The 19,008-nt window shown below is 39.0% G+C and overlaps 1 protein-coding gene across 1 annotated transcript; it reads left to right on the plus strand.

Moving 5' to 3' along the window:
* The first annotated feature begins 1,102 nt into the window (after window positions 1–1,102).
* On the plus strand, window positions 1,103–18,666 carry LOC141915310 (kielin/chordin-like protein). Its single transcript, XM_074806799.1, has 42 exons — window positions 1,103–1,602; window positions 1,795–1,862; window positions 3,306–3,379; window positions 3,458–3,610; window positions 3,696–3,807; window positions 4,274–4,444; window positions 4,544–4,690; window positions 4,796–4,963; window positions 5,039–5,215; window positions 5,297–5,488; window positions 5,569–5,742; window positions 5,839–6,021; window positions 6,097–6,183; window positions 6,268–6,440; window positions 6,512–6,694; window positions 6,775–6,951; window positions 7,055–7,222; window positions 7,299–7,472; window positions 7,548–7,727; window positions 7,807–7,977; window positions 8,379–8,558; window positions 8,645–8,824; window positions 9,245–9,421; window positions 9,592–9,765; window positions 10,613–10,789; window positions 11,074–11,250; window positions 11,326–11,499; window positions 11,627–11,794; window positions 11,927–12,109; window positions 12,600–12,773; window positions 12,859–12,894; window positions 13,144–13,314; window positions 14,821–15,000; window positions 15,320–15,466; window positions 15,623–15,776; window positions 15,950–16,070; window positions 16,287–16,401; window positions 16,713–16,814; window positions 16,979–17,146; window positions 17,613–17,729; window positions 17,832–18,012; window positions 18,328–18,666. The coding sequence occupies exons 1-42, from the start codon at window positions 1,103–1,105 to the stop codon at window positions 18,540–18,542; spliced, it is 6,903 nt and encodes a 2,300-aa protein (XP_074662900.1). The 3' UTR covers window positions 18,543–18,666.
* The last annotated feature ends 342 nt before the right edge of the window (window positions 18,667–19,008 follow it).

Below are 19,008 nucleotides of genomic sequence, written 5' to 3' on the forward strand. Positions count from 1 at the left end.
TTAATGGACACATTAGATATAGACATTCTGAGAACAACAAAAAAGATAAATAAGCGATACTAATATTTTACAAATCGTGTACGTTGAATACTCGCTGTGCACAAATACAACGACAGTTTTGACTTCACGTTCATGGGGGTTTCGCTCTCAGACGAGACAGGCCCATCCTGTAATTTGCTGCGATATTTGCATTCAAGAATATGGCTAATGAGTGAAAATCCCAGGAAACGCCATAATCAAAATCTAGAAAATAACCAAGTTATAGTTTTTTTGGAATCGGCAAAATCAACGGAATTATATTTTTCTAGTTTCATACCAGATGAAAATCCATGATTTGATTTTGTAGCAGGAAGTTAATTTCAACTACGACTGACCATCATGAATTGATCTGAACGAAGCGTATTCAAAACATCATTACATGTACCGCGGTATGATAGAAAGTTGAATGATCGATCAATATCATAATGAAGCCATGAAACACCTTTTGCACCGATATGAATAAAGAATTTGCAACGAACGATTTGACAACCACACAACGATTAGTATCTAAAAGTATTCAAACGACCTCTCCAGCTCTGAAAATTAATAGAAAATACGTGTGAACGTGCAGCACAAATAGATATATTCTACTACACCGGACTTAATAGACGTATGAAGGTGATTGTAATCTGATTGGATCATGTCAGCAACGAAGAATACGACATTCTCTGATGGTAGTGTGTGGCATCCTGACCCGCGATGTGGCAAAACGATGCATCCGCTCTCCGAGTTTTCAACCACAGACTCTTATTATCGCTATCAACTATCAATGATTCTTCTTCGTACTTTTCTATACCCGATCGGTTTTTTTGCTAATTTCTTTTCGTTTGTGGTTTTGAGCGTGATGTCGCTTCGCGGAAGCAGTGTGGTATATCTGAGATGTTTAGCGGTATCAGATATGGTCACCTGTATTTCAGCGGTTTTTGGGCGCCCGCTATTTTGGTTGTACAGGCGAACGCGATATTTCGACCATCTCAAGAATAAACCTTATATTCACATGTTGTTCTATCCACATTTCTTCATTGTGGATTCCATTTATCAAAGTTCCATGCACGTAAGTGGAATGTTTTTACTGGCTTTGTCCGTTGATCGCTTCATCGCCATCAGAAAGCCTTTGCTCGCGCGACGGTTGTGCTCTGAGGAAAAAGCAAAAAAGACGGCTGTTGGTGTAATGTTGGTGACGTCAGCCTTATGCATTCCTAAATTCTGGGATATCAGAGTTTACAAGCGTTTACACAAATGTACTGGTATTTTATTCGTTACTGTAAAAGCTTACATTGTACATAATCCGACTTATGCTTTATGGTACGATGTAATTCTCACTAAAGTTGTACTTACTACGTTCCCTGGTCTGATCATACTTTCCTGTAACCTGCTCATGTTGGATACAATTCGTAAAGCAACATCCGAAAGAACGAATCTTTCGAATTCAACAGAAAAACCGGACACGAAACAAGGCCAACAAATAACCAAAGTAATCATTGTATTAGCTACGATATATCTTGTATCAGCCCTATTCGATTGCTACAACACGTTCTCGTGGTTTTCGCCAGTTTTATTGAAGTATCGTCCAGTAGAGGTTGGGAACTTGCTTCTTTGTGTCAATTCTGTAATAAATTTTTTCGTCTATCTCGCCATTCGTCGCGGTTTTGCGAAAACATTTCTATGGTGTATAACTTGTACACTTCTTGGTAAATCTGGTTAGCAAGAAACACAATATCCTTCAATTGAACTCATTGTGATTACTTTATAAAGAAGATCGGCCCGTCTATCTGTCAAAATGATGCACATGACGAACAATCCGCGACCCTTGTCGCAAGGAGGTAATTACAAATAAAGATATAAAGAAATTCATCATCATACCATGCTGGCAGCAGACTCAAACATATCTAATATAGTCACATTCGCAAAGCAATTTCAGAGTTGTATTTTCAATTCACCGGTACCCGTCGTTCAAAGATATTTAGCGTATTAAATACACAATAGTTTTGAAACGTGTCCTTCAAGCAACATTTATAGATTTTACTTCGCATTGGAAATCTGATTTAGAAAATTACTTCGATAGTTTTGGAACAATATAGGCTATATACACGGAATCTATCTGAACATGTTACCAAGTAGATTTAATCCTAATCAAATAAGCACATTTCATTGTAATCCACGCATGAAAATATCGATGCTAGATTCAGTGAATTCTTTCAGTCAAATGTCTATTGATTTATCATTATAATATACTCGCATAGGAGAGTAAGATTGAGAACAAAGGTGTGCTAAAGCTGTCGGATCTCTAATAGCCGGTGTAGCTCTACTAAATAATCTATAGTTTCACCTGTTATTTATCAGACCAGCTAGACCTCTTGATCTAACTCTTAACTATTTACACAGGTAGTTCTCCATCCGTAAGTTAACCTTCGTTCTGAACTCGCCCAGTAAGCACCATGCCGCTGAGTTGCTGGCATATAACACTTGTAGTTTTTACCCAGCTGTATATTGTTCCATCTTGTCTTCAATATGAAGGAGTTACAGCACAAGAAACCGACTATGTTTCAGGTAAATTTTTAGACTAATATCTGGAATGTACTTGTTTCAAATAGCAGGCCCTTTCTGACAATAACTAGAATATCATTACTAGTGTCAGTGTGACTCATCATTGGAATATGAACATGACGGCCATTCATTGATCATGAATCAAATGATGAAATAATTACTAATTCAATATGATATCTTGGATTTTTTTGAATTTTACTAAGAATATACGTATGCTATATAGGCCCTAGATATTGTTTTCGTTGAAAACGACCGGCACAAGAATAAATCATGATAAATCTGTTGTGAGTCAAGTGTTCTGATAATATTATCTAAAATAACCATTCGGCACACGCGATGTTATTTGCTTTTTGTTTCATTGAATAAACGTTCTCAAGTGAACGTGAACGAATTTTATACCTTGGTTCAGTAGCAGGTGCTCGGATCATAAAATAAATATCGCCGCACTTGTTTGATAAAGGTCACGTTGTACGGTACACAATCCCACAATGAAAAGTAAACACCTATTTTGGTAAGAGGATTATTTAGTACCATACTTGAAAAATCTCAAACCCGGTGTTTATTTTAACTCAATGTGGGATTTTTAGGCCCAGTCCACTTTAGGATAAAAATCAACTACTTCACGCTTGATGTTATGATAAACGAGTTTGAATCATCCTTATCCACAGGTCTATACCTGGATATGTAAATATCGTATACATATATTTGTTATTGTTCAGCCTCAAACCGTGTTGCAGTCCTAGAAGCAGATATCAGGCGACTTTACGAAGATGTACTCAACTTGAAATCCGAGGTGAAATGAGATTCATATGAAACATTCAAAACCCCCTTTACAGCAGAACTAACTCAGTCCATATCCATGTCATTGTAGAATCGACAGTTGCATCTACGATTGTATAATCTTGAACAATGCGCGTGCAAAAACGTTACTTCATCAGTTTTACCGAAATCATGCAAGTTTCGATTGAAAGAAATTAAACACGGTGATGAACTTTTGGACGGGTGTACTAGATGCATCTGCCAGGTAAGAAATGATGGTATATTCTACCATTTTGTTTGGGGGATAAATGTGACCTGCATTCAAAAGCGGAACGGTATGTATTTTGTAGAACGGTCGAATGCGTTGCGAAAAAGATCGAAATCCCAACTCGAATTGCCATGATGTAGGAGCATGTATACACCAAGGACGTCAGCACGATAATGGCAGTATTGTCGAGACAAGTGATTCATGCTCGACCTGTAAATGCATCTCCAGTGAAATCATCTGCCAGAATGTACCCTGCCCTCAACTTCACTGTTCCAATCCAAAATACATTCGGGGAAAATGTTGTCCGGTGTGCGAAGGTATTTAGAACACCGAAATTCACTCAATCAGAAGTTACATATCCCACTAATAACAGAATTTATCTATCATATTAGCACCAGAATTATATTGTACTCGTGACGGAAAAGTATATGCGAATCGAGAGAGTTTCTTTCCGACTAAATGTAATAAGTGCACTTGCCTACACGGAAGAGTCAGTTGCAACGCCGTGCTGTGCCCAGCCCTTACGTGTTTGCATCCATTAGAAATAATTAATCAGTGCTGCCCATCCTGTGCAGGTAAATCCCACCGCATTATACTGACATTTATCCATCAAGAAAAAAGAGCTGCATAGTTCGCACGATTCTTTGTCATTATCACCAGGTTGTACTAAGGATGGACAGGACTATAAGAATGGTGAAACATGGAGATCGGTTTGTAATGAATGCATTTGTAGAAATGGCACTGTAACGTGTAGAGGTCAGCAATGTCCACAAGTTTACTGTACTCATCCAGTTACTCCAGCTGGTGAATGCTGTCCCGTGTGTGACAAAGGTATGAAATAGTACTTTCTTTATAAATAGAAGTGTATAAAACCGCGTACTGAAATATTCATGTAGTATATATTTTGTTGTTGTTGTTGTTGTTGTATAGATTGTAATTATCTGGGACAGAGATGGAGGCACGGTGACCAGGTTCCCAATAAAGGCTGTCAGACGTGTAAATGTTTAGAAAGTAGTATAACATGTAGAGATATCTCCTGTGAAATACCGAACTGTAAGGATCCAGTACAGTTACCTGGTAAATGCTGTCCAAGTTGTCACGATGGTAGGTCTCGTTGACATATATCGTTATTCTGTGATTTATAGATTTTCACTCTTCACTGTTATCATAATGGCATTACAGGATGTTTTTATGGACAGATCCGTAGGAATGGTGAAGTATTCAAGCCGGATAAGTGTACGGTTTGTCGTTGCGTAGACGGCACGGTTTCTTGCGACGGGGTGACGTGTACAACAAACTGTTATGATCCAGTAACTACAAATGACGAGTGTTGTCCAGTATGTCCTCGGAGTAAGCAGGAACGTTTCCAGTATTTCATGTCAGTATCATACCGAGGCCGTTTTTATACAAATCGTTCTCTTTCAGATTTGGAGTGTAATAACAGGGGACGTATATATCAAGATGGAGAAGAATTTGAGTCGGTCGCTTGTGAACGATGTGTATGCCAAAAAGGTCGCATTGAGTGTAACGCTTTAGTTTGTCCTGAAGTTACGTGTTCTAGACCTGTGCAACCACTCGGAAAATGTTGTCCATCATGTGACGGTACATTTAACTAATATTGCATTGAAGGATTTATTCAAATGTCTTATCGAGAATTCGTTTCAACTCATACAATCTTTTTAGTTTGTGATTATGATGGACAGACGTTTCTTACTGGTGAATGGTTCGTTCCGAGTTATAATCCTTGTATGAACTGCAGCTGCATCGGGAATCTAGTGAAATGCACCACGATTAGATGCGGTCCTTTACCCGATGATCTGCCTTGTTCACGACCGAGTAGACGTCTAGGAGAGTGCTGTCCTTCTGTTTGTTACAGTAAGCGAAACGTTGGAAGGGCATCAGTAAAATGAGATATGTATTATGGTAATCTAGATGTCATTTGATTATGATTAAAGGCTGTAAAGATGGTGAAGTTGAACGGGATGATGGGACACAATGGCCGAGTAGAGTCGACCCATGTAAGACGTGTACGTGTGATAAAGGACGTATCAACTGCCAAACAAATCGATGTCCATCATTCTGTAGACACGGGATCAAACGTCCTGGCAGTTGTTGTAGAGACTGTTCAGGTAAGTCATGGGAAAAATGGATGGTCGATGACAAAAGTCTTCTTAACTATTCAACTAAACCTACTGGAAATATAATCTATTCTATTCATATCTTAGACTGTATGTATGAAGGAAAGGTTTACGGGAATTATCAGACATTTAACAAAACTGAAAGTGATGGCCAATGCTCCAAATGTTCGTGTATTCAGGGCAATATTCAGTGTCGAGATACAACATGCCCGATATTGAATTGTGTACTTCAGGATACTCCACCAGAGAGCTGTTGTCCAGTGTGTTCAGGTAATACTTTAAATTCCATCAGCATTTGTGAGAATGACAAAACTACTGCTAATATTTTTCTTTGAAAATCTTCAGAATGTTACGTAGAGGGACTGACGTATAAAGACGGGGAACTAATTCCAGATGGAAACCCGTGTACGAGTTGCAAATGTGCAAAATACGGTTGGTTCCATTGAAATGAATGAACCTTTAAGTAAGAGTTTGCCTTCATGCGTCATGTTTAACCTTTGTTTTTTTTAATCTAAGGTGTGGTATCCTGCATTGAGGAGAAATGTCCACCATTAACTTGCAGCCATCCAGTATCTGAGCGGAATACGTGTTGCCCATCGTGTTCGAGGTGTTTTTACGACGAAAAAATTTTCGAAAATGGAAAAGAGTTCATAGATCAGCGTGATCATTGTTTAAAATGCATTTGCAAGGTTATTATCATTTGATAGGAGCCCCACGAACCTAAGAATTATTGTTAAAGAATCCTTTGTTCCTATTCCAGGATGGTAGCGTAGATTGCGTAAGCGTAGATACTGAATGTCAGCCATCTTGTTCGCATCCTTCTCGCATTTCTGAGCAATGTTGTCCCGTTTGTAATAGCTGTGACTATCGTGGCCTTGCCTATCTGAATGGTCAGGAATTCAGGCCTGACCCTTCAGACTTATGTAGGGTATGCGTTTGCGAGGTGGGTAAAGTTTAAGAGACAATATTTCTAGATTCAACTGAATTGAACCACGTATATTCTCTTTGAATGTAATCACGAAGGTTGGAAGCGTGCGGTGCAGTCGTGAAGAATGTCCTGAAACTTGTAGCCATCCGATCAAGAAAGAGGGAGCATGTTGCCCCGTGTGCAATGGTTGTGACTATTTGGGTTCAATTTATTCGCACGATCAGACATTCAACCCTCCCCATGATGATCTATGTACAACGTGTACTTGTAAAGTATGAAACATATTATGATGACTTATATGATGACAATACCATGAAGATAGTACGTCAAGTATTCAGATAAAGATGTATGAGCTATTGTTTACTAATTTTGCAGAGAGGTAGTGTTTCTTGTAAAACAGAACAATGTATAACGCGATGCAGCCATCCGCTTAGAATGCGAGATCAATGTTGTCCTGTTTGTGATGGGTGCGAATTCGAGAGGAGCTTCTACCTAAACGGCCAAAGATTCCGCCCTGATCCATGTAGAAAATGTGCATGCGAGGTAAGAACGTCAAAACGTGTGTCTTATTCATTGCTAGAAGCGCAGATATTACTTGTGTTTAAAACATTTGGTTTAGAATGGGGATGTAAAATGTGAAACAGAAATCTGTATAAGTGATTGTGCAAACCCTGTGCAGATTGAAGATCAGTGTTGCCCTGTTTGTGAGGACTGTCAGTATAAGGGAAGCAGGTATCTGAATAATGATGTTTTCCGCCCTAAGAACGACCCGTGTTATGTATGCAACTGTCTGGTACGTATCGACTTGAATTATCCGTAATCATTTCGATTAAAATAAGATGAAATGAAATGAGATGCCTTCATTTAGAATGGTGACGTGACATGTACAAGTGAATCGTGTCCACCTAGTAGATGTTCCCACCCGGTCCAGCATTTCGATGGTTGTTGTTCCGTATGCGACGGATGTTTTTATGATTCTCAGCAATATCTAAACGGTCAAGTATTCCGGCCTAATACAGATGATCTTTGCAATAAATGCTTGTGTCAGGTAAAGAAATGCAGCAGCATACGTCTACGTCGAGATATTCGTGTGATTGGTAGGTCTATATGTTCTGTGCTGTTTTTAGGATGGTAATGTATTCTGCGAGAAGGAAACATGTGATACGAAGTGCACCCACCCGGTAGACAGACCATGTTGCCCAGAATGTGATGGGTGTAAATTCGATGGCAATGACTACACTACAGGAGAAAGTTTTAACCCTTTTACTAACGACCCGTGTGCTCTGTGCACCTGTCAAGTAAGCAATTCTTGGAATAATCGAATAGATCAAAATAAAGATGATATAAGTTCCGACACCTAATTATTAGATCAGTTTTTTAAAATGCAGTGTATGAAACGTTAGGTATGGTTGTGGTCGTAAGAAATCCATGGTTGAAGTCTTTAAGAAAGCCACATGGCGACAGAAACTATAGAACGTGTTAAGACATTTCTACAGCTCAGTCAAATCAAAATGTCAAGATTGTCAAAGTTGTCAGAGAGAAATGGCGACCAATGTGGATCCTGAAATATGATTAACCTTACTTTCACCTAGTGAATCGATTGATTGATTTCCTCTGAAGCGAGTTGGTCTCACAGGGCTAGAGGTTATTTACCTCTGCTTTGAACTGCTAGTCTCTTATTCACTCATATACTTTTTAGAAAGGTAACGTAACCTGTAAACAAGAAGAATGTCGAACGCCCTGCGCGTACCCGATACCACCTCCCAGCGGGGCTTGTTGCCCTATATGCGCTGGTTGTTTGTACGACGATCGAATTTACATGAACGATGAAATATTCAAACCGAATCCGTCTGATCCATGTATGCAGTGTCGATGCCGAGTAAGTCAATAATACTTTACGGGTTCATTAGCGAAATCGCTGTTGCGAAATTGAGAAATTGTTGATTTGCGATATGTTTTGTTTAGAGGGGTGATGTGACGTGTGATTCAGTGCAATGCCGCGCAGAATGCTCGCATCCCGTCGACAAACGAATCGATGAATGTTGTTTGACTTGCGACGACTGTAAATACGAAGGTGCCATCTATGAGAATGAACAGAATTTTCTACCAAACGCCGACAAGCCATGCTTTCAGTGTAAATGCGAGGTAAATAGACACGGCTTATGTTTCTACTACTGAATGCGTTAATCAATGGTTCTGTCTTTTTATCGTACCCGCAAACAGTGGAAAACAATCCATCAACCGAAGCTAATTTTCTGTCAGACTCTATTTGCTTACATTGACCAATTGACCGCATATGTTCTGAATCCCGCCACATTGACACTTCCACATATAAATCAGAAGATAGCATCGTTCTTCGCATGTTGCTAAAGGCCATCAAAAATTCATATATCAGTGGAAGCTTATATGCCAAGACGCTAATGGATATTGGTAAAAAAAAGTCACTCAGCGGTAAAAAACAACTTTAATGTTTTCCGGCGCGATGTAAAAGATTCCTCTAAATGCTGTTTGTCCTTGTACGAACTGATGACTTGTTAAGAATAGGTTTTTTCCTTTCAATTTCAGAATGGTAGCGTGTTGTGTTCTAATGTTCTTTGCGATATCGAATGTAATAGCCCAGTAAATGTAGACGGGGAATGTTGCCCTCAATGTAAAGATTGCCTTCATATGGGAACGAGATATTCCAATTTACAGACATTCTACCCCGAATCAGGAAATCCGTGCTACGAGTGCTCTTGTAAGGTAATAATAATCCCGTAACTCAGTCAGGTATGAAAACGGAAGTGACGTTGTGAGCGTGTCTATCTACCACGAAAACTCGTCGTAGAATAGTAAAGAAAATCACCTTCGATCGTAAATGAGTCACACTTTCAATTTTCGCAATCGTGTTCTGAAAACCTTGTATACTGTAGTTTGGTAACGTCGAGTGTCACCAGAAGGCATGCACTGAACAGTGTAGTCATCCAGGTGACCATGATGAATGTTGTCCGGTTTGTGATCGATGTAATTACGAAGGGAAAATCCTGATAGATGGACAGAAATTCCGGCCAAATCCAAACGATTCCTGTTACGAGTGTGTCTGTCAGGTAATAGCGAGTTTTAACGAGTAAATTCACCCAAATTCTTACAACTTTACGTATCGGGGATCGTTTTCAGTTCGCATACGTACTTTCCCGAAATAACCGAAGGACCTTATACTCTCAATTATAGAAAGGAAGTGCTATCTGTCAGAAAACTGTCTGTAATCAGCAATGTAGCCATCCAATTATACCAAAGGACAGGTGCTGTCCAGAATGTGACGCATGCCAGATTGGTTCTCGTGTCTTCCTAAACGGGGAGAGATTTGATGATGAGAGATCATTGTGTAAAACATGTCAGTGTCAGGTAATTGCATCTATTCACCTAGTACCTACCATAAAAGGCCCTTTCGAAAATAACCCTTCTTCGGGGTAAGAAGTTCATACCCGGAGTATTTAGCAACCACGATGTCAACGGTTGCTTCTCTTATTAACAAGTCCCTCGATCAGTACACGACTTTCCAATTACTGAACTGGATCTAAGATCAATGGTTACTACAAAGTGCGCATACAACGTGAAGAAACGTGAATTTTTACGTCGCAGAGATTTCGTTGACACGAAGTTTGTTTAATCTGGGAAGAATTTCTATCTGTTGCGTGCTTCTTAAGCACACTGTTCATTTCTATTGAAAGCGGGGATTTTTTTGCGCCGTAAGCTGAAAATTCTGTTTCGTTTGTAGTCAGTTTTTTGCAATTGCAACATCGCTCGAAAAATCCAATACATTTTGTACTCGTTAACATAACACATGTCATAATCAAATTACATCGTTATGATACTATTGAAAAACATGAAAAAATAATGACTGAATATTAAAACAAAATGTATTAATACTATATTTAATATGCATTGAATTAGTCTGGTAACGTGCTGTGTGGACCGATCGAATGTAAGACCGACTGTAACAATCCAGTTTTGATACCCGGAGAATGTTGCCCTGTATGTGACAGCTGTCAGTATGGGGACAAATACTTTCGTAACGGAGAAACAATTATTCCAGATCGACGCGAACCGTGCAATATCTGTAAATGTCAGGTGAGATCTTTGTCCGAATTTATTGAAAATTGCTGGACGAAACGTGACTGAAAATTTAAGATATGAAATCCGGAAATAGCTTAGTCGTTGATGATTTGATTACTACGTCTAGGCCGGGATATCTTAATCATGTTAGATTACGAGCAATAAGTGAATACAAATCTCTTATTAAGTCGCTGCACCCAAAATATCTATGTTGTTGTTGTTGTTTTTAGAGAGCGATGACGTCATAATTCGCTTGTCATGTTGATATAATTGTGTATATGTCATGTTAATTGATTCAGGACGGGACACTTTCTTGCGAAATGGAAATATGCGTCGTATCCTGTACTCATCCCGTAAGCAGTAGAGGCAAATGTTGTCCGACTTGTGAGTCGTGTCAATTCGTCGATGGTAAAGTATACCCAAACGGTGGCCAATTTACTCCGATCGATGACAAATGTGACATATGTCTGTGCAGAGTAAGTGTAATCGTGGGAAATACTATGAAAACGCCGCCGCAAATGCGTGTACAATAATTCCTTTTCGCATTACAGAACGGAAATGTCTCGTGTGCGAAGAAAGTTTGCGAGATGAACTGCACGAATCCGCTTCCAGATCGGGGGCAATGTTGTCCGAATTGTAGCGGATGTTTTTATGGCGAACGTGTTTACGGAAATGATGATATAATTCCCTCGGCGCCCGACGAATGTCGAATCTGTCGCTGCCAGGTAATGTTTGCTCAAGAAAATTAGGTATATCGTCATTTCGGTATACGTGGTTGCCCTTTATTTACGACCTAACTATAACAGTTCTCGAAAACTTTCGCCTAATGCAGTAAATGATGTATGGTTTTAGGGGGGAAACATCATTTGCGAGAAACCTGAATGTAAAAACGAATGCAGTCATCCAATTCCTGGTAAATGTTGTCCGTCGTGCGAGAAATGTCAACTAAACGATGTTATATATGAAAACGGTGAAAGGTTTCAGCGACCTGAAGATAAATGTCATATGTGTGAATGCACCGTAAGCTCATGTTGAATTCATCAATTCAAGATTCAAAATTTCATCTGCTATTGTTTCAAAGAAAACCACACCTATAATATCTGACTGATTGCATATAGCATTATATTTCACTTGAAACAATCAACATTTCAGGGTGGAACGATTAAATGTTGGCAGGAAATGTGTACGCAGACGTGCAGCCATCCGGTGTTTGATGAAAACAAATGTTGTCCTGTTTGCGACTCTTGTCAGTTTAACGATGGTCAGCTCATTGAAAACTCAGTTGAGATGCGTCCGGATCCGGATAACGATCCGTGTCGTGTATGCAAATGTAAGGTACGCGACGTAAAATAGTTGAAATAAGCATGATTAGATTATCTTCCCGCCCACACGCACTACACTACAAGCAACGAGATTATAAATATTTCCATCCTTAATTGGATCTGTCATTTCGCTAAAATCCTTGTCTTTGCAAACGCTACGCGAGTGATTAGTGTGGTAATTAATTTATAAAGCTGAACTGGAATACAAATTTACGCTGGTGATGGAGCCGCCGTATTAGATTTCGGTCACACTCACAAGTCGCAAGGGGATCCAGCGTAGCTCTAACCCATGCAGCTATCACCACTGTGTAGAGTAATGAGATAATTTTGAATATTTACAATTATATGACATAAAACATCATGGACATTTTCACGCATATTCTAAGTCTGTCGAACTTAACAATCCTCGCTCCACAGTTCTTAAAAAAGATTTTTTTGGTTAAATCTAACACTGTAGTTCAAATATTGGAAATAAATAAATTCTCTGCTGATTTATTTGCTAGGATGGTAATTTAGCCTGTGAATATGAAGATTGTCCTAGCATGTGTTCAGACCCTGTTCCTAAAAATAGTACATGTTGTCCCGATTGTTCGAAGTGCTTATATAATGGAATAATACGTAGCAATGGAGAGACTTTCCGATCGAAAAATGATTCATGTTATTCGTGTATTTGCCAGGTAAGGAATAAGCTCATATCGATTTCCCTAATCTTGTTGAAAGCCATAAATTCTGTCAGCTTTTTAATTCTTTTTTGTATTCAAGGATGGTTCGGTGACTTGTACCGAGGAAACGTGTGTTGTAAGTTGTCAGCATCCAGTAACTATACCGGGTCTATGTTGTCCAGTTTGTGATCGGTGTGACTATCATGGCGAAATCTTAGCGAATGGTCAGCATATAATACCGGATTTAGGCAAACCATGCTCTGTATGTCAATGTCTGGTAAGGATAGCTCGGGAAAATAACTGAATGAAACGGCTGATATCAGAACTGCTTCTATTTCTCATCTAAGCCATTATTCATTCGATGTTTTTTATTGTAATGATTTAGGGCGGATCTGTTCTATGTTTGGAGAGGAAGTGCTCTGAAAATTGTTCGCATCCTGTTCACACCGATGGTCAATGTTGTCCAGAATGTAAACGATGCTCTTATAGAGGACTGGAATTTGAAGACGGGGAAGAACGAGTATTTGATGACGTCTGTAAACCATGCAAGTGTCAGGTATATTATATTGCTTACAGAATCCTCCACACGTTTTTTCATAATTGTTCATTTTGTGAATATTGATTTCCCTTTAATCAGACACACACTCGTCCTAAGGCCCATTTTAATCAGATTCCGATACGCAAGAACTTACTACGAGTGCTTCGTCAATAACAGAATTTGACGAGAATGATATTATGATTTCCGTCTAATATCGGCGCTGTATCAGTCTCGGTGTATCGTGCTTATGATCATTAATGAATGCATTTAAAGCGGCTAATTGTCGACTATGATTCAGCGTTTCGTAACGTTAATATTTGCCGTGTTTGAAATGAATCGATAACGGAGTTCAAATCGTTAATCTCGCCTGTCGGGTATGATTGACTTATTCGATCATTTATGTCACCGATATTTGTAGAGCTAACTCGGTATGAATAGTCAAATTATAACCAATCTCTGGATTCGCAGAAAATTGGGAACAAAATCGAATTAGATTTTTATGGACCGCAGAAATGATTCTGATATGATATAACCTTGGCTGATGCTCACAAGTGACGCAACCTGTCGGTGACCAGATAATGACAATTTGGCTAGAGGGGTTTCTCTTGCTCATGCTATAGCGTCAATTAGCCTTCAGAGATATGGCTTCTACCGCATTTGATCCACATCTAACAGCGGCGTGTAATCGTCAACCGAATAAACCTATACTGGCAATCAGCCTCTTTGGGTAATAAGCACTTCATAAATCACCTTCCGCGATCATATCTGATGTCGATTTTACGGACGTCCATTTTACCTCTCAGTCTTAAAACGTGCGATACTTTGCGTGATCCAATTATCCGCCTACCTGCGTTATTTATTCGCTTATCATAAACCTATTCGAATTTTCAAAATATGCCCATACCGGATTCATAATCCCTAATGAATTATAAATCAAGACGGAAACTAAGGTAATTATAAGTCTTTTTTATTCTCGTTACAGGATTAGATTTTCTATTTTTTCCCTCTCTCATTATAGAAGTCTTTTTTCCTGTTAATGTACGAAATGACAATTCACATTTCCTCTCCACGTTGTTCAGATTGTTCGTCGAAAATGTGTATTTCAAAAATTCATGACATTTTGCTTTTTTGATGTCGCATAAACGTAACACAAAAAAGATTTGATGCATTGCTAATTTTCCATTTGTGATATTCAAGGCGCAGTAGTCGATGTGCACTACGTCACGAATATTTGCATTTCAAAATAACAATCGCAATCATGAATATCGGTGTTTGTTTTTTTAACCAATTAGATTTTAATAAAAATTCCGGCAATGTGCGAGTGGATGTGTACTACGTCATCGATATTGAGACTCAACAGTCGCGGTTGAGTTAAGGTATCATATTCGGTTGATTTTTTTTCTGTTATCTTATCATTTACTATCATCGAGTTCTTAATTGTCGACAATACTAAGCCACGTATATATGAGTTATTTTTTTAAGGCGTCAATAAACTTTCAAGCCGTTTTTCTTGTTTTCTTATAGTCTGGCTCTGTAGTCTGTAATACAATACAGTGTCCACAGCTGAACTGTGAACGAAGTGTTTTGATGAAGGGAAAATGTTGTAGAGAATGTCTGAATGTGTGTATAAGTGACGGGAAACAATACGACGATGGGGAAATGTGGATTTCACCGCTGTCTAACTGTCTGATTTGTACTTGTTTAGTAAGTGTACATAGTTGATGGCGGGGTTGTTCCGATATCAATTAATGTTTGAATTATTACTATAGCCATACAATAAGTCTACTCGAAACCCGTTCAGTCTGCGCGGTTGAGAGTATCACGTAAAAATGCAAAACGAAAGAAATTCACGAATCTATATTCGGATAGAAGACTTTACTTCCTTGTGTCTGAGCAACGGATGTCAAAACTAACTGTTATTCGTAAACAAAGTATCAATTTACTAAATCTATCAAAATTGCAAATTTAGTTGGCATAATGGGTAATACCGTACATGTTAAGTCGGCGGATCTATCTTATTCAGGAGGGAAGATCAAGTTGTCATCCTAAGAAATGCCCAGATCTTGTGTGTAATGAACACGAAAGGTTTCAGATGCTTCCTAATAACTGTTGTGGATCGTGTTCCTCCGTTTCCAATCAAACTTGTCTTCATAGAGGTCATCGATATACAGTAAGTTGTGATAATTGAGGCTTATGCTGTTTATATGATATTTGACCTGTCCTCTGTTTACCCCCTTTTACATAATTCATTTAATCCACGGATGTTTCTAATTCCAAATAAACTTAATTCAACCTTGTTCAATGCAATATTGATATGTTTTTCTAGTCTGCGTCGCAATGGGCTGCGGATACGTGCACTAATTGTTCGTGTAAAGATGGAATAGTAAGATGCAATTTCACCCAATGTCCCGAAAACATTTGTTCATCGGATGAAACTTTGACTGTTGCACCTGGGAAATGTTGTCCTCAGTGCATTTCGCGTAAGTAAATTTCGAGCTTCATCGAATCAAATTCCTCCCCAAAATTCAATTATGATACTATCTGAAGATCTTAGGAAAATCTTAGGAAACTAATGACCATTTAGGGGATTTAAACGTATTCATTTTCCCTGAAGATTTTAGCTAACCGACTGTATATTGCGCGTATATTGTAGGCCCAGGATCTTGTATCGCGTATGGCGATCCTCATTATCAATCATTTGATGGCAGACAATTCGACTTTCAAGGATCCTGTCAGTATCTGATGACCGGTGATTGTAAAAACGAGGACTTCCGGTAGGTAATGTCAAGAATTTATGCTCAGAAAGAAGCATCGGATGCACTTAATAATTCCCCGAGTGGCGTTGTTAATATCAACCGACCACAACATCTCGAGCAAAAGAACTTCTACCTTCTACGTTTCAACGATGAATTATTCTACCTCAAATGCAACGCTGTGTTTATGCAACTTCTTTCAGTTAATGTATTTTTAAGTGACTTTATCTTCTTCAGCGTCGAGATCCAACATGATAACAGAGGAACGGATATTAGTGCGTCTTGGATACAGCAGTTGACGCTTTTGATTGGAAATTACAGGGTTGTTCTATCGCGTGACGGAACAGTTTTTGTAAGTCTGCTTTCAATTAATTTCGTAGCGCAATATACAACACCAGATCGGAAAAAATTACTATATTCAATACGTAGACATAAATTACGTCATTGTTCATTCACAGCTGTAATACGACATTAACCGCGCCCTTATGTGTAACCGATATGTCAATATTGAAATGATCGTTTTTGCTGGCTGATATTTGTATTTCACACTCACTGATGTAACGAAATAGCTAACGATCAACATTTCACCTCATCTACTCCGCCACTCCATCATTACGTAAAAACCACACCATTACGTCAAGTATGGTTCTCTATTAATTTCAGATCGGCGGAGAGCCTGTTATTTTACCTGTCGTTCTTCAACTGATATTCTCTATCGAAAAACAGAACGATACGTTACTAGTGAACACCCATATAGGTCTACAGGTCTGTGTGCAAGCTCATCTGTGTGGAAGTCATTTTTTGTGATAAGTCTTCACTTCATGCCTGATTTGACTATTGCCGCGGCGACAAAATCTCATATAATAGGCCTAAGTCGACGTAATTAATGCCGCTATGGAAATACAAATTCGGTCCAATCTCTTTCCCAGATAATATGGAATGGCCAGCAAAGTCACGTTGAAATACTCGTGCCTGGTTCGTATAAATCGAAGCTGTGCGGTCTATGCGGAAATTTCAACGGGTTTCCGCAAGATGATTTCAGGATGAGAGATGGTAATGTAGCCCACGCACCTGCTTCATTCGGTAACAGTTGGCAGGTAAATATTCAAGATCACCCAGCCACAAGTTGTTGACGTAGAATTAGCTCTTGACAACGAATCATGTCACCGCGTCTTCGTTACTTCTATTCTACTCTCACACGAATAAAAACTGTTTTTTTTGCGTTGTTAAAGACTCTTCGTGTCGATACGACTCTCAGCACGCAGAATACTGATTGTGAGTGACTATTGAATACCACTTTTAGTCGCGGTTGCTGGTTACAGAAATCGATAACTCCTTCGTCTTATACTACAAATGGAATTTCTCGTCTTACACGAGATTCTCGATTCAAAATTGCACATTTTTATTTCTCTGCGCGAAGAATCATTTAGAACTATTCAGGATTAATATCGACTCCGTATACTTTACCATTTAAACGCGATCATTTAGTCGAATGAACATCGCGCATTCAATATCTGGAAGCTATGCGACGGTTCTACCGCAAACATAATCTTCTCTTTTTAGGTTCAAGGGGTTAGTACAAATCCGTCAACTTGTAAGGCTGGTGAAGATGTTGACCCTTGTAAAAACGCTGGTTTTAAAGGTCGTCGATACGCCATCAGTAAATGCGCAGTTTTGAAGGTATATGTGAAGTACACGACACACGACGACTCTGGTCGTGATATCCCGGGATTCGGCTGTAATTTATAATTTTACGCTTCGTGTAACAATTCCATTTTGTAGAACGAGGAATTTCGTAGGTGTCATCGTTTCGTGGCCCCCGATTCGTTTTACGGCGCTTGTATTTATGACATGTGTGTTTGTATGGAAAGCACGTCTTGTTTGTGTGATGTATTATCCACATACGCCCGGGAATGTAGTAAGGCTGGGATACAACTAAACTGGCGGTCACCAAATTTATGTGGTTAGTTGCTGTTTACATTCTCGTATCGAAGTGGGATTTCTCATATTTTCTCATGTAACTAATTTTGATGCCAATCGTCGTTGTTCTTGTCGCACTGGGAGATGTTTAGTTGCTGTTTATGATTCCAAATCACGTATAGAATTTCTGATTGTTTTGCCGGATGTACGATAAGCAAATGCATGCGATTTTACTACTCGATAAAATGATATGTTTCGTAATATTTGATTATCACATGAAAGTATCAAACATCTATAATAGAAACGGTATAAAAATGTATCTATTATAATACAATGATAAAATTGTATTTTCTTCCAGCTACAAGTTGCCCAGAAAGTTCGGGATTGATATTCGATGATTGTGGGCCGGCGTGCCCGAGAACATGTTCAGATCGACGTCTGAATCCATTGAGTAGCAATTCAACAGCGAACTGTTTCAAACCGTGTACACCCGGTTGTAAATGTCCAGCTCATTTGGTTCTTCACCAGAATCGATGTATAACGTTAGACGAATGCCCATCCGATTACTTCTAATGAATGTGACTATGATGCCGTTACACAGAGCGCCATGGCGATTACGTCTAAACTGCTATACGCGATATTGCCTCCATAATCTTGGTCTCTTTCCAAATGGACAAACAGCAATCGCGTCAATTACCCGAAATTGCTCTCTCTCTCTCATTTTTCTACATCATATTTCTTATATGCGGTATTATTCACTATAAACTACACACACACAAATAACTCTCTCGATTTCTGTAGTCTTTTTTTCTAGGTTGTCCGATTAAAAAATCGGAAATTAGTTTTTTCGTCGCAAATGATTGACGCAATGGGTCGCTATCGATATTGTGTTTCCTTCTCCAACTCTCGTTGATTCAGTGAAGTTTTGTAGCGTTTTCCGGCGAAATGTTCGGTCGTTCAACTGATTCAGACTCGTGTATTACGCGTGAATAGGGAAACCTATAAAACGCTGGTTTTCTATCAGTTTTATTTCCACCCG

This window comes from Tubulanus polymorphus, chromosome 1, assembly GCF_964204645.1.
Source record: "Tubulanus polymorphus chromosome 1, tnTubPoly1.2, whole genome shotgun sequence".
In the NCBI taxonomy this organism is placed as follows: Eukaryota; Metazoa; Nemertea; class Palaeonemertea; order Tubulaniformes; family Tubulanidae; genus Tubulanus; species Tubulanus polymorphus.